The 15,889-nt window shown below is 45.9% G+C and overlaps 1 protein-coding gene across 2 annotated transcripts in view; it reads left to right on the forward strand.

Moving 5' to 3' along the window:
• The first annotated feature begins 1,834 nt into the window (after positions 1-1,834).
• prtga (protogenin homolog a (Gallus gallus)) overlaps positions 1,835-15,889 on the forward strand; it is a 41,823-nt gene continuing 27,768 nt past the window's right edge. For both annotated transcript variants that reach the window (XM_076995219.1, XM_076995225.1), the window contains exons 1-2: positions 1,835-1,961; positions 3,458-3,760. In XM_076995219.1, coding sequence (XP_076851334.1) covers positions 1,895-1,961; positions 3,458-3,760 — 370 coding nt within the window. In that variant the 5' untranslated portion in view covers positions 1,835-1,894. The remainder of the gene's footprint in view (positions 1,962-3,457; positions 3,761-15,889) is intronic.

Here is a 15,889-nt window from a genome sequence, read left to right on the forward strand (position 1 = left end):
CTTCTCTCCCATCCCCCTTTCTCTCTCTTCTCCCCCACACCAAAGGTCAGGTGACAGGTCACACACTCAAATACTGCCTCCGGACTCTGGGTCAAAGAGGGTGGGTTCTAACAGTAGGTGGGTTGGAGTTGATTGACACCATCTCTAGCCAATCACATCGATGTTAAGTCTTAGGCTGCCGGATCTTCTTTTTAAAAGCAAACTGAAAATTCATTCAATGGTTATGACTTTCGCTTGTATTGATCCGCACTCGGTATGAGCCCTGTGCCCGGGACTTCCCCCACCTTGAGTAGCATAAGGGGCAAACACGTGCACACCCACAAAATAAAAGAAACAATAGCCAGTAGGATACATGGGGAGTTTAATTATATAGATATAATTACACATTATTTATAAGCAACGAATTTGTTTGTATTCCTCACTTTTTCCAACTGAAAAAAGTCGAAAGTTTTGAATATGTGTTTGTAAATTAACACGCCTTATTTGTTTAATATTTTTACTTAATGTAGGCCAATTAACTTTTTAATCTTTAGATCAGTTCAATCAGAAATAGTTTAGGGACAAAATCAGAATCTTTGGAGTATTCATGATTTCTATCGTACGTAGGTTATGTCTGTGTTTTGTTTTCTCCTGGTTTAACATATAGTTTAGTGGACTGATATGGAGCCGGTTATCTTGTGTGATTTCCGGAGATGACTGTGAGAACTCGCCTCACTGGTCTGTTTCGCTGTTTTTCGCTGAACAGAGCACAGCTGGTCTTTTGTTCGGCCTGTCCGAAGGTCCCGCGATGGCGAAAGGGAGGTCACTCTCCTCCTCCACCGGAGGGGACCGCGAGAGAGTGGATCGATATTTCTGAGCACCGTGCGCTCGTGCAGCTGCCGTTATCAATCGCTCTCTTTCTGTGCGCGCGTGTAGGCGCGCGTGTGCGTGTGTAGGGTTGAGAAGGTCACTTTAAAATTGTATTCCGTTACAGATTACTGATTACCTATTTAAAATATATCTGTAACCCTATCCAACTGATTACTATATTCAAGTAACCTAATCGGATTAGACTGTAACCCATTAACAACATAGTTGTGGAACACAGCTCCTGTGCAGGGCCAGGACGGCACCAACCCTAACCCACGAGCTCCTGACTGTGTGTGTGTGTGTGTGCGTGTGTGTGTGTGTGTGTGTGTGTGTGTGCGTGTGTGTGTGTGTGTGTGTGTGTGTGTGCAAACACCCTGCTCTCCAACAACTGGAGGTAAAACTTCTCCAGCAGCCCAGCGCTCCTGTCAAAGCCAGTTCACAATGAAATAATCTGAATAAGAACACAACGCACATAATATATTCAGACTTTTAAACAAACCACGGACACATTCGGTACCCGTGATGTTGCAGTGATGGGAGTCGTTGACATGATTAGAACCGTTAAAAGGGAGAAGAAACATCACCTAAGCCATCCTTGTATTTACCAAGTGAAATAGATACATTTTGTAGTTGCCTAATCACTCAACAATCGCTCAATAATAATAATGCTGTGTGTTCAATCTTATTTTTGAAAAGTATAATCCATTAAGCCTACAGAAAAACTGCAGAAATCATCTCGTGTGTGACGTTTTCGTATGGCCCAGAAGTTTAATCTCATGAGACGTTATTCATAAGTTATATGGACTTGGACAGGTCTCTGCAATACAAGCACGTTACACGGAAAGTTGCTATGGGGAAACAACACTGGGGACGCTTCAACCGCACAACGCACTACTGAGAAGGAAGTGTCCATCCACGCCAGCCACGCCAAAAAAGTAATCCCCCCTCAGTGGTCAGTGCAGTCAGTCACTCTGTTCCAGTCCAGAACGCTGTAGGGGTTGTGGAAGCAGCCTGCAGACTTAGAATGCACGATCAACTCAAATAAATGGCGTGTTTCAAAAGGGAATTATACCAGCACTGGCTGTTTTTTGCCGTATTTTTGCCAATCTCAGGTATGGTGCTGTTCTCCTCTACGGGTTACGTGTCAGTTAGGTAGCAGAGTTTAGGTCGCGCATCGTTTTATTTCCTCTATGTGATAGAAGTGAGAGAAGCGTAGTCTGGCGTGGTGGCTACTTTTGACTTTATCAGGTGTAATTGTAGCCAGACTGGGTGATATAACGGTTCGCTCTTTTATATCGTTTCATGAACCTGGTTTGAGATGTTTAATTGATCTCTTTCTAGACGTGTACTAAATTGTGTCTGCGCCGCCCCGAGTGCGGACCGCTGCGTGTGTGCACTGACCGCTCACCCCGGGCGCACTGCTTCAGCATGAAGACAGCCAGTAATGTCCCGCCTGGACGAATGTCCTGTAATGTACTGCGTAACGCCAGAATGTCCCGCGTTTGTCCCCCGTAACGTGAGGTTTGTCCCCCGTAACGCGAGGTTTCTTCCCGTAACGTGAGGTTTGTCCCCCGTAACGCGAGGTTTGTCCCCGTAACGTGAGGTTTGTCCCCCGTAACGTGAGGTTTGTCCCCCGTAACGCGAGGTTTGTCCCCCGTAACGTGAGGTTTGTCCCCCGTAACGCGAGGTTTGTCCCGTGCCACATATGCCGCGCGTGAAGCGGCAGAGTGGCTTTGATTCCGGTGACCTCTCGCGCTGCGCACGTGCAGGAAAAAGCCGGGGACCGTGTAGACGCTGAGCGGCCAGTCAGTCGTACACAACTTAAACGTGAAGTTTATTATGCTTGTCTTTTGTTCTAACTAAACTTTGGAAACGTAACTTTCCGATAACCGGATTATTCTTTCATGTGTAATTAATCACGAAAGCTATTCGCTTCCATTCAAAAGAAGAATTAACATCAATGAAATTTACTGAACTACAGCAATTTTCGCCATTTCTGGAGTTTCTTGATATAGAATAAATGATCTTTTTAATCGTTTGTTTTCGAAAGGCAGTTTTGTCTTTACATCCATGTAGGTAGAAGAGCGGGAGAACGTTTTGGGTTAACACAACAGCGAAATTAGACAACAGTCGCTTGAGCGCGTTCAGCCGTTAATGCTTCTAAAAGTTAAATATGTTTTCTTAGAGAGGCGATTTCTTCAAGATGACCCAAAACGGAGCCTTTCAGAGCGTGTGAAAGAGCTGTAGATAGTGTGGTTAATACTCTCTTCCATTGTGAGTGTCCTTACCCCTCCGTGGTTCTTGTCTTTGGGGTTTGTGTGAGGTAGCTCATCACGGCAGGATCAGTGCCTTTGCAGATTTAATGCAGGGAGTCCAGTAATGCATTCTGGAGTCAGCCTTCTCTTAGATTCCTGACTTTATTAGGCATGAAACAAAGCCTGTGTGAAACTTAATCAGAACAAGACAAATGCAATCACAAACACATCCGTCGTGAGTGGCGTTGGCCAGCGCTATATAAACAACACCAACCAGGAAAGGTTGTGTATGAACAGCCATCTCTTTCAGACCAATCCGTCACTCATCTCTCATTCTCTCTCGCCCTCTACAGGTGTGTTATGCTTCAGTGAGTTATTTTTTGTTAAGGAGCCTCGTGATGTGACGGTATTGCGTAAGGACACCGTGGTTCTGGACTGTCGGGCCCAGGGAGAGGCCCCGGTGCACGTCCGCTGGCTGAAAAATGGCTCTCCGCTCGTGGAGTCAGAGCGTGTCCGTCTCCTTGCCAACGGATCACTATTCATCTCAGAGGTGGAGAATCGTAGAGGAGAGCAGTGGGATGAAGGGTGGTACCAGTGCCTCGCTCAGAACACATACGGAACAATCCTGAGCCAGAAAGCTCGTCTGATTATTGCAAGTAAGTTCAAATGCCCCTTTGCTGCCCCCAATGCCCCGTCAGCACCACGGTGCCCTGTCAGCATCACTGTGCCCTGTCAGTGCCAGGTTTGCCCACAGGAAGCTAAACACCCAGATCAGTAGTGAGCCCTCTCCTCATGAGTGCTGTGGCAGAATAGAGGGCCATGGAGCTGGACTTGTGTACATTAAAGCAGCAGCGAAGTTGCCTGTAGTCAGCCATGCCTGCAGAAGGTCAGCTCTGATTTTCCTGAATCTCTGAAGAAGCTGGTGAAGAGAAGCCAACCCAGACAGTTGGGTTACGCTCTGTTAAAGTCCCCTCTTCCCTCCCTCAGTTGAGTTACACTCTGTTAAAGTCCCCTCTTCCCTCCCTCAGTTGAGTACCCTCTTCCCTCCCTCAGTTGAGTTACGCTCTGTTAAAGTCCCCTCTTCCCTCCCTCAGTTGAGTTACACTCTGTTAAAGTCCCCTCTTCCCTCCCTCAGTTGGGTTACGCCCTGTTAAAGTCCCCTCTTCCCTCCCTCAGTTGAGTTACGCTCTGTTAAAGTCCCCTCTTCCCTCCCTCAGTTGAGTACCCTCTTCCCTCCCTCAGTTGAGTTACGCTCTGTTAAAGTCCCCTCTTCCCTCCCTCAGTTGAGTTACACTCTGTTAAAGTCCCCTCTTCCCTCCCTCAGTTGGGTTACGCCCTGTTAAAGTCCCCTCTTCCCTCCCTCAGTTGAGTTACGCTCTGTTAAAGACCCGTCTTCCCTCCCTCAGTTGAGTTACACTCTGTTAAAGTCCCCTCTTCCCTCCCTCAGTTGGGTTACGCTCTGTTAAAGTCCCCTCTTCTCTCTCTCAGTTGAGTTACACTCTGTTAAAGTCCCCTCTTCCCTCCCTCAGTTGAGTTACACTCTGTTAAAGTCCCCTCTTCCCTCTCTCAGTTACGCCCTGTTAAAGTCCCCTCTTCCCTCCCTCAGTTGAGTTACACTCTGATAAAGTCCCCTCTTCCCTCCCTCAGTTGAGTTACACTCTGTTAAAGTCCCCTCTTCCCTCTCTCAGTTACGCCCTGTTAAAGTCCCCTCTTCCCTCCCTCAGTTGGGTTACGCTCTGTTAAAGTCCCCTCTTCTCTCTCTCAGTTGAGTTACACTCTGTTAAAGTCCCCTCTTCCCTCCCTCAGTTGAGTTACACTCTGTTAAAGTCCCCTCTTCCCTCCCTCAGTTGAGTTACACTCTGTTAAAGTCCCCTCTTCCCTCTCTCAGTTACGCCCTGTTAAAGTCCCCTCTTCCCTCCCTCAGTTGAGTTACACTCTGATAAAGTCCCCTCTTCCCTCCCTCAGTTGAGTTACACTCTGTTAAAGTCCCCTCTTCCCTCTCTCAGTTACGCCCTGTTAAAGTCCCCTCTTCCCTCCCTCAGTTGAGTTACACTCTGATAAAGTCCCCTCTTCCCTCCCTCAGTTGAGTTACGCTCTGTTAAAGTCTCCTCTTCCCTCCCTCAATTGGGTTACGCTCTGTTAAAGTCCCCTCTTCTCTCCCTCAGTTGGGTTATGCCCTGTTAAAGTCACCTCTTCCCTCCCTCAGTTGAGTTACGCCCTGTTAAAGTCCCCTCTTCCCTCCCTCAGTTGAGTTACGCCCTGTTAAAGTCCCCTCTTCCCTCCCTCAGTTGGGTTACGCTCTGTTAAAGTCCCCTCTTCTCTCCCTCAGTTGGGTTATGCCCTGTTAAAGTCACCTCTTCCCTCCCTCAGTTGAGTTACGCCCTGTTAAAGTCCCCTCTTCCCTCCCTCAGTTGAGTTACGCCCTGTTAAAGTCCCCTCTTCCCTCCCTCAGTTGGGTTATGCCCTGTTAAAGTCGCCTCTTCCCTCCCTCTGCCGTCAAGGGGGTCAGATTACATCCTGCTGTAAGGCATCTGAGTCACGTAGGAGCTGAGAACAAGGTGAGAGAGGAAATAGTGTGTGTGTGTGTGTGTGTGTGTGTGTGTGTGTGTGTGTGTGTGTGTGTGTGTGTGTGTGTGGGTGAGAGAGTGTGTGTGTGGGGTGTGTGAGTGTGTTGTGATTTGGTTTTCGTGAGTGGATGTCTATACTTTATACATTAAACCAAATGTTCCTCAGTGTTTGCTACATACAGCACTCTGGACTAAAGATGCACCTGAGGCCAATGCAGTATGACATTGCCTGAGGCTTTTGGGATGTCATTTAGTGAACTGCATGGCATCACAATATGGAGTCTGCTACACAGTGTGTGAGAGACAGAGACAGGGTTTGTCCTCATTGCTCCACTGGATGAAGCTTTTCACAGTGTGTCCACCTGTGTGACACTCTTGTGGGGCTTCCCCCAAAGCCGCAGGGTGAAACACAGTCAAGGTTTGTTGACGTGATCATCTTAAGCCATGTTGATTGTGCTGGAGTTGTTTTGTTGTGATTGTGTTGGAGTTGTTTTGTTTTAATTGTGCTGGAGTTGTTTAGTTTTGATTGTGCTGGAGTTGTTTTGTTGTAATTGTGTTGGAGTTGTTTTGGTGTGATTGTGCTGGAGTTGTTTTGTTGTGATTGTGTTGGAGTTGTTTTGTTTTAATTGTGCTGGAGTTGTTTAGTTTTGATTGTGATTGAGTTGTTTTGTTGTAATTGTGCTGGAGTTGTTTTGTTGTGATTGTGTTGGAGTTGTTTTGGTGTGATTGTGCTGGAGTTGTTTAGTTTTGATTGTGCTGGAGTTGTTTAGTTTTGATTGTGCTGGAGTTGTTTTGTTGTGATTGTGTTGGAGTTGTTTTGTTGTGATTGTGCTGGAGTTGTTTTGTTGTGATTGTGCTGGAGTTGTTTTGTTGTGATTGTGATGGAGTTGTTTTGTTGTGATTGTGTTGGAGTTGTTTAGTTTTGATTGTGATGGAGTTGTTTTGTTGTGATTGTGCTGGAGTTGTTTTGTTGTGATTGTGTTGGAGTTGTTTAGTTTTGATTGTGATGGAGTTGTTTTGTTGTGATTGTGTTGGAGTTGCCCCTCATGCCCACAGCTCCACCTCACCTGCAATCCCCTCTCACAGCTCATATGATTCATGTGTGTTCTGTTGTTGAAGGGTAAGAAACATGCAGTGATTCCCCCATAAGGCCTTTAGTGCATGCTCAGAGGGGCCATTTCATCTCAGTGCAGCAAACATCAGAATGATGTTAGAATTGATCTAGGCTAAACCCTTCACTTTAAAGCACACACACTGCGGTGACTTCCTTCCCCGTGTTGTAGCCTTCTTAAATGAAGTGTAGATGCTTGTCCTTTCCTCGTGGGTGTTTGGGCCCTGGTGGGGAGGGGAAGTGTGAAGCAGGGGCCAGATCCTGGGCTCCTGAATGCGTGTATTGGAGTGTAAATGAGGGTGGGTGGAGCTGAGAGGTTACGTGCAGGACGCAGTCAGAGCTCAGCAGCACAGGGAGGGTGACCCCTATTCACAGGCCCTGTGCTTTGATGTTTCCACCTCTCCAAGGCTGGGAAAGGGGGTGCTTTGCTTTTGCCATGGACAGGTCTGAGTGCATATGTTTTCATGTATGTCATGGTGCAGACATGAGTGTGTGTGTGTGTGTGTGTGTGTGTGTGTGTGTGTGTGTGTGTGTGTGTGTGTGTGTGTGTGTGTGTGTGTGTGTGTGTGTGTGTGTGTGTGCGCGCTCTTCTGCGGTGAGAGGAGCAGGTCAGTAGTGTGTCTCCCTGTCTGTACAGACTGTCTCCCTGTCTACGCGGACCGTCTCCCTATATGTACAGACCGTCTCCTCTCCACTTACACACAGCCTCAGGAGAAGTGTTTAGTGTAAGGCTGTCACTCGGACTCCTGCTGTAAAACAGGGCTGACACAAGCCCCTTGGATTGCATAACAGCTCGGTGATGAACAGGGCTGGAGGTGGGAGTGGGGTGTGCTCAACAAATGTTTTAAAGCAACAAAAACACAAACTGCCCATCCCCCTCTAAAACAGGAACTGTATGCCCCCTGGGCTTCTTTACTTGTGGCTACTGTGTGGCTGGTGCATTGGGCTTGTGGGTAAACCCACTGTATTAACCCTGTGAACCAGGCCGTGTGACCGACACCACGCTGCAGGCTGCCTGGGCCGTTGGCTGACGTATTCTAAGAGGACACTTCTAACAGGGCTGCTAACTGGCAGCGAGCTGGCCAAAGTGGCAGCTACCCGAGAATCAGTCGGCGCGAGGCAGCAGACTGTGAGGCATCAGCACTAACTCAGCAAGCAGTGCACACTATCAGTGCACACTATCTGTACACACTATCAGTGCACACTATCTGTACACACTATCAGTGCACACTATCTGTACACACTATCAGTGCACATTATCAGTGCACACTATCTGTACACACTATCAATGCACACTATCTGTACACACTATCAGTGCAAACTATCTGTACACAATATCAGTGCACACTATCCTCATGCACACACAAGAAGTGTGTACACATATACTCTCCCCCATACACACAAACCAAAATACACATACACACTTTCACTCTCTACCACTCATCCCCCTCTCTCTTTCCCTCCCCCTCTCCCTCCTCTCTCTATCTCTCCTCCCTCTCCTCTGTCTCCCTCCCCTCTCTCTAGCTCTCCTCCCTCTCCTCTCTCTCTCTCTCTCTCTCCCCTCCTCACGTCATTACTCCTGAATAGTTAACTTTATTGTGGGTTAGTAGTCCCGGAGTGAAAGGGGCTACTGGTCTCTATGCGATTGCTTTCCGCCCTGCTGCTCCCCAGAGCGAATGAAAAGCCTTCCTCTTCTGCTCCTGCCTGCCCCCGGCCACCGTCGCTGGACAAAAGCCCTTCTTTAAGGGCCATTTGTTTGTCCAGAGATGACTGACCAAACCAGGACATCTGCCCTGTATTGGGCTACGTAAGGGCAGTTTTGCAGATGCTCCAGAACCAGAGCTTATGGTAAAGGGTGGCTTGGTTCGGAAAGTTCTAGAAAATGTTTGTTGTAAGAGCTGAATAAGAACATGTCTTGGCACGTGTCTGTCTTCGTTAGGGTTGCAACGGTATGAGATTTTCACGGTATGATAACCGTCTCAGAAAATACCGCGGTATCACGGTTATCACGGTATCACAGTTAGTTTGTATATTATTAAAAGATACACTGACCCTTAAAGAAATTACAACAAGTTTTTTTTTGTTCAATTAACTATTTATTGTAGAAACCTGCAACTATTGTATACAAAATGTCTCCTTAAAAAAAAAAAAAAAAGCTGTAAACATGTTTATATAAATACTGCAAAATTAGAGAAACCTAAATCATGGATTTCAGTACAAATATTTAAGTTTAAATTATTTAATATCTGATCAACTCAGCCTGGGTCAGTGTCTGATCAACAACTGTTGTAAACGTCCGTTGTACTGCCACCAGATACTGTAGAAAGAGAGGATTTATTTCTGACATCATCACAATAGAGATTTCTATTTTAAGGCTTTCACACCGAGTCTGGTTTTAACATGTGAAAAACAGGCACGTTAGAATTTGAAAATGAACGCATGTAAATTAATGGCGTCTTTCACATCCAGTGAAGGCAAGGACCATAAAAAGCTAGGTTTATACTTTTCACTAGTGACCATAGCGCGACTCCGCACAGTTCTCTCGTATTACGTTAACAAATACGAGCCTCTTGTAATTCCAGGACGAAACATGAGAGAACGTGAAGACGTTAAGATTGGGCGTTTTGAAAATAAACAACCATTAAATAATGTGATGAAAAAGCGAATTATTTCGAGTATATGTATAAATATTTAACTTTATTAAGTTTATGGTGCTGGGAAATATTGAACTGGACCTTGAAAGTGAAGTACAAGTGTTTTAATTCCACCTTATAAAGGTGCATGAACCCTGCAAATAAGACTTTGTTCATCGCGCTGAGGCGCGGCGCGCGCAAAGTTACAAAATTCGAGAGGTGCACGACCTCGCTAATCGACAGCGCGATTACGTCATTTTCGCCGCTGACATTAGTTTAGCTTTTTTTGTTAAAAAATGTGTTAAGTCTGATACACTTTCTGCCATTCTCACCGCTGTGCTGAGTAGCTGAACCGGAGCGGAGTTGCGCATGCGCGGGTCAGTTTCTCCGCTGGCTTGCTTTTTACCGGTAATAAGCAAACGCACACGGTATGATAACCGTGCATTTTAATACCGTGGTATACCGTGAAACCGGATACCGCTGCAACCCTAGTCTTCGTGTTATCTGTCACCTGTGTTTGTGGGTTTAAGAGTGTATATTGTCAGAATGCTATGAACAGGTTTTAGAGTGTTTTGGGGATGGAATGTATTTTTGTGTGTGTTCATGTATGCATGTGTGTGTGTGTTCATGCATGTGCGTATGCGTGTGTGTGTGTGTGTGTGTCCATGCATGTGCGTATGTGTGTGTGTGTGTGTGTGTGTGTGTGTGTGTGTGCGTGTGTGTGTGTGTGTGTGTGTGTGTGTGTGTGTGTGTGTGTGTGTGAGTGTGTGTGGAGGGTGATGGGGGAGAGGAAGATTGATGGTTACACATGTGTAGACCTTTTGGACCTTTTGCCCTGGGTCTTCTCACCTCCAGCCTGAAGAAATATCACACACACAGAGACATAAGCAAACACACACTCACACGCACACACACACACACACACACACACACACACACACACACACACACACACACACACACACACACACACTCTCACACACACGCACACATACACACACACACACACACACATGCATTCACACACACACATGCACACACAAACAGAAACACACTCTCTGTGCTCCAGTGTTATCACATAACTGTTGGTTCTCTGCTGATTTTAGTAACATGGTTTTAAATAGTTTGGTTAATTCAGCGTGGCCTAGTTCCTAGTTAATGGTGGTTATCTTTTGAAAACACTTCCCATTCTAAAACACCACATTAATTTGATGAAGACTTCATGACCCCCGAGGGTGGGTCACATAGCTGCCTCATGTTAGCAGGGTCATGCTAGTTACGGAACAGGCTGGTGTCATGAGTGGGACACTATCAGCACGCGCGCCTGCCTGAGGTCCATGGGCTCGGTTGCTCTTGTCATGTTGGTGGCCCGGTTCGGAAGTTACGCCTCTGCTCCCAGAGATCTCTGTGGTTCTGTGAAACAGCAAAGTGGCCTGGGCAAAGGGGATCTTCTCTCAGCAACATCTCCTGTCTTCATTTGAACCATTCCGCTCAATAACATTTAATATAATAACACAATTGCCAGATAAAATGGTAAAAATAGTGACTGTTTCCACCCTTTGACTCCAGGCATCTGGTTCTATAACCATTTCATCACTAATATTGACCCACATGTGCAGAGCTAAAGAAGCTGCCTAGTGACTATTGACTGTCTTTTCACTCTGGTGTTGTCTGGCCTGTGCAGAATATTAGTCTATATATTAAAGCATGGGCAAGCACCTTGTCAAATCCTTATCTTTATCACTGTTCAGCCTGCACCCACACGGCAGCTGTGTGTGTGTGTGTGTGTGTGTGTGTGTGTGTGTGTGTGTGTGCACAAGCATGTTTGCCTTGGTTGCTAAGTAACACTTTGGTCTCCACCAGTACTCTGATGTGTAATAAGAGAAATGAAGCAGACCAGTTTGAGCGGGACACGGGATGTTTGACGGGATGTTTGACGGGATGTTTGACGACGTCGGAATGGGCAGAACCTCAGGGCAGAATGCTTGCTTTATCTCCTTGTGTGGTGGACATGAAAGGTTTCCATGGTTTCCTTAGGCAGCGGTCGGAGAGGTCAGAGGGCAGAGCTGAAGGGGTTTTCGGCTGGAAGAGGACCCTAAACCCTAACCCCTAAACCCTAGAGCACTGAAGGGAATTTAGTTAGACACGTAGTGCCGGTCACTTCATTTTGTAGCCCAAATCTCCCCCCAGCATGCCATAGTAACTAACTAGTGTAGCTACACCCTGGTCCCTGCACTGGGACCTGTGTGTGCAGCTAAACATGATTTGAGCATGTTTGTGAAATTGCAGAGTGCCCTCAGTAGAAATGCTGTTTTGATGATGTTTTGAGAACATGAGGGCGATTCAGAGCACCAGTTGTGTCAGCAGTGTGATCTTGGATAAGTTTTTCATTCTGAAGGTAAAAGGTAGTCCATATTGGGATCTTTGTGTGTATCCTTGTCTCTACACAGATGGTAGTCTGTCCTGTTCCTGCTGTGGTAGGAGCAGCCCGAACCTCTGGAATGTCTAACTGAGAGTTCTATTTGTGACATAACAATGCCAGCTTGTCAGTTCTAACAATAGTTACCAGTGACCTTCTGGAACTGCACTTAAAATTCTAGAACCTCACACACCAGAGATCTCAGAGACCTGGAAGACAGGTCCTTGTGTACCTAGTGGTGGCTAAGAGTTGAGAGTGAGGAGATTTAAGTAGATAAGGGTTTAAGGGTCTTCTTTTACCCCCCCCCCCCCCCTGCCTTCTCTCCTACCCCTTCCCCCATGCAGGCCATAAGGTTAGGGCTAAAAGGGCATGGGGTGTTGGGAGCAGGGCTGTGTGATTGGCCGGCTTTTTTGCCAGTCCTGGGCTGGAGTGGCCACTGGCCAGTTAGGTGCCTGCACCCTGATTGATTTGTTGAGCTTTGCACTGCATTCTTTTCCTCCGTCAGAGATTGCTTTTTTTCCCACAAGGCTGCTGCTATTTCTCTGGAGGAGGGATTGGGAGGGGTTGAGGAGGAAAGGTGAGCTTCATGGGATCCCAGGACCCACCAGTGCCACCTTATGGTGGAGTCTCTCTGTAAAACCATGTTTATCTAGTTTTCCTAGACATTTCTCCTATGTGGTTAGTTTTTGTCATTCAGATCCCTCTGTTTAGTTTTGATACTTGGCCTGCCTTTGTAGGTTGGCCTGTGGTTCCACTGACTGTAGGATTATGGAGCCCTTTTGCTGTATCACAATGCCTTGCACATTACTGTTAATAAACTGTTAATAAAAAAATAAATTATGTGGAGAGACAGAGAAGTGAGAGCAAAATGTAAAATCTCTTAATCTTTTAGATTATAATTAGGAAAAATTAAAGATGTGTGAAATGGTGAACAAATCATGCTGAACAAATCAAGACCAAAATTGAAATGCCAGAAGATAAGTGCAGATTTAACCTAGTCTTGTTCTTTAAAGGCGAATCACTACTGACTTAATCTGTGCCCAGAAAACTGATCCGGCATGGTGCTACCCACAGGAGTAGGCTAAACAGACACCTGATCTGTGCTGAATATCGTCTGATCTGGGCTCAGTGTTAAAGCTGTGCTCATAATGTTTCAGATGAGGCAGATTAGGAAAGCTGATCTTGGAGCTGTAAACAGATCACCTACACAGAGCATTAGACCAGAGTTTTTCCGCTCAATCTCCCATCTGATCGCCAAACCCTCTCTCCCTCTCTCTCTCCCTCTCTCTCTCCCTCTCTCTCTCTCTTTCAGTCTGTAGCTCAGAGCTGTAGCCAGGACAACACAGAAAACTGAGCAGCATTTTCACACTCTAACGCAGAGGAGTGTTAATAATGAAAATATATACAGTTTTTTGCAGACGCTAAGACCCAATTTCTCTTTTTGTCAAAACTTTACACACAGCAGCCAATGCCACACACACAACAGGCAAAACATCTCACACTTTTGGAAAAAGCAAACACTTCAACCAAAACTTTTGCAACTCTTGCCAAAACCATATTATTGCATCCAAACTACACACATATATCATATGATTAGCCTTTCCCATGTGACAACTACACACTGATGTGACAAATGGAAAACACCATAAAGTATTTACAAGGAAATGTTTTTTGTTTTTGTTTTGCGAGAACACTAAGGCAACACATGCTGTATATACTGTAAACACATGGACAACAAAAATGACACAAAAAGACAAAATAGCCTCAAGCTTCCTCCATCACCTGCTGAATGTATTTGCATAGGTGGGGTTGGCGACCACCTCCATGCCAAAAAGAACTCAACAGCAGTGGAGAGTTTGGTGGAGGTGAAGCACAGCAAATCTTGACCCGGTGCAAACTTATGTTGTCCTAGACGACGACAAACCTGGACTGTTCTGGTTCATCCCCCTAGTGATGGAGAGTGAGTATGTTGTTCTCTGTGTTGAGGAAGGTGATGATGTGCACAGTGTTGTAGGGACCAAAAGTAGCATGATGATGAACACCACCATTCTGGCAAATGGCTGCACACGTTGTGTGATGCTGCCAGGGACTTTGATAATGGTACGGTGTCCTATCATGTTCATTACAGTATTGTACAACAGAATTAAATAGGCATCATGTTGCCAAAGATGTGTTGCACAGGACACTGGACTATCAGTGAGTGGATTGCAGAGTATACTTGCGTGAATTCATACTGCAGTTGTTTCACACTGTCACTGGCCCAGTCTGAATAGATGTTGTTGATGGTGATGTTGTCAGTAATGTTGTGCTGTTGTTTTTGTTGGAAATGTATGCTGTTGTTTGCTCTGACCTTATTGATGATGGTCTCTTTCTGTTCTGAGGTGGATAGCTGTTTTCGTCCTCCAGCAAGGGGTAGTCTAGTTGTGCAGAAACATGATGTAGTATTTATTGAGGATAGGTCTACTTCTCATTTTGAAAAGTCTGGATGATGCTACAGTGTAGCAGCACAGATTAGGCTGGACCCTTTGCCTCCAGAAAACCCAACACATGGTTGACCACATGGTCAACTAGAGTGGCTCTGATCTCATCCATTATGGTTGCTCATCCTCTTCCTCATTCAGTATTGGATGTGCAAACCAAGATTTGCAACTTGTGGCCTGTTTTTAGGGATTAGGCTTTGATGTCTAAAGATTTGTTAAAAAAAATAGCTAGAAGTGTTGTAACCTGTGAGGACTGGGTATGGATTTTCGTAGGTTAGTGTTGCAGTTGTGTGGCAGTGTTTTCCAAAAGAAACACAAGGTTTTCAGTTTTTAATATTGTGTCATCTGTAAAGAACTGTGTTTAATGTTTTGCAAAACATGTGTTTAAGAATATCTAGATGAGTGTAAGGCAGAGAATATGGTTAAGGTTTAGCGCACCAGGTCAATAGATAGGCTACATGGGTTATATGGTGCTACATGGTGCTATGAGGACCACTTTTTAGTCTTAACAGCTGCAAAAAACTGTAATACCACCATCCATTGCCTGGGGGTCTCTTCCATTTGAGAGTTGATTAACAGAGATGATTAACAGATCTGATCTCTGTTTTTTTATTTAGTGAGAGAGATTAGTAGGACCGGGAGATTGAGGAGGTCTCTCTTCTTTGGTCCAAAGCCCGGGAGATGGAGGAACTCTCTTGCTGCTATGGTCATACAGAGCCAGTTCAGCCTGCAGTGCCCTAATGCCCAGTCTGTGTCTCCCAGTTCTGCTCCTCAAATTCCAGCACCCTGCATCTTTTAGCATTTCTCTGCTCTAACACCCTTATTTTAAATTCATGAACAGCTTGTTAACCAACTGGTGACTTGAGTCTGGTTATGTTGTAGTAGAGGAACACAGGTACTTATGAAACTGTAAAACAGTGCTGCTCAAGGTTATTTTGTTGTTGCAGTGAGACTTTGCTGGGTTTAACTTTGATGTTAAATACTCTCCTGCTGTCCTGCAGGAGTCTAATATGCTGGAAGTGCTGGTTGACTGATGTGCACCTTGTTGGTGGTACTATAATGGTCAGTGCTGATTGGTCAGTGGTCTTACTGTCTCAACATGGACTGACTAAGCAATGAGAGAGTGTTGGCTTGGGTTTTGCTGAGATCATAGGTCAAAGGTCAGGTCAGAGGAAGGGGCAGATGGCCAGATTGCCTTTATGAGCAGCTGAGAGACCACACTAGCTTGGTGAAAACATTTAACTTTTCTTTATTTGTCACATTATTCAAAAGAGTGAGAAGTAGACAGTACCCGGGGCCTTCCAGTCCAGCACACACTAATCTTGGCCCCACATAGCCCAACACACACTAACCTCAGCTCCACCCACCCAGTCCAACACACACTAACCTCAGCTCCACCCACCCAGTCCAACACACACTAACCTCAGCTCCACCCACCCAGTCCAACACACACTAACCTCAGCTCCACCCACCCAGTCCAACACACACTAACCTCAGCTCCACCCACCTAGTCCAGCACACACTAACCTTGGCCCCACATAGCCCAACACACACTAACCTCAGCTCCACCCACCC

This window comes from Brachyhypopomus gauderio, chromosome 2 (genome assembly GCF_052324685.1).
Source record: "Brachyhypopomus gauderio isolate BG-103 chromosome 2, BGAUD_0.2, whole genome shotgun sequence".
Lineage (NCBI taxonomy): Eukaryota > Metazoa > Chordata > Actinopteri > Gymnotiformes > Hypopomidae > Brachyhypopomus > Brachyhypopomus gauderio.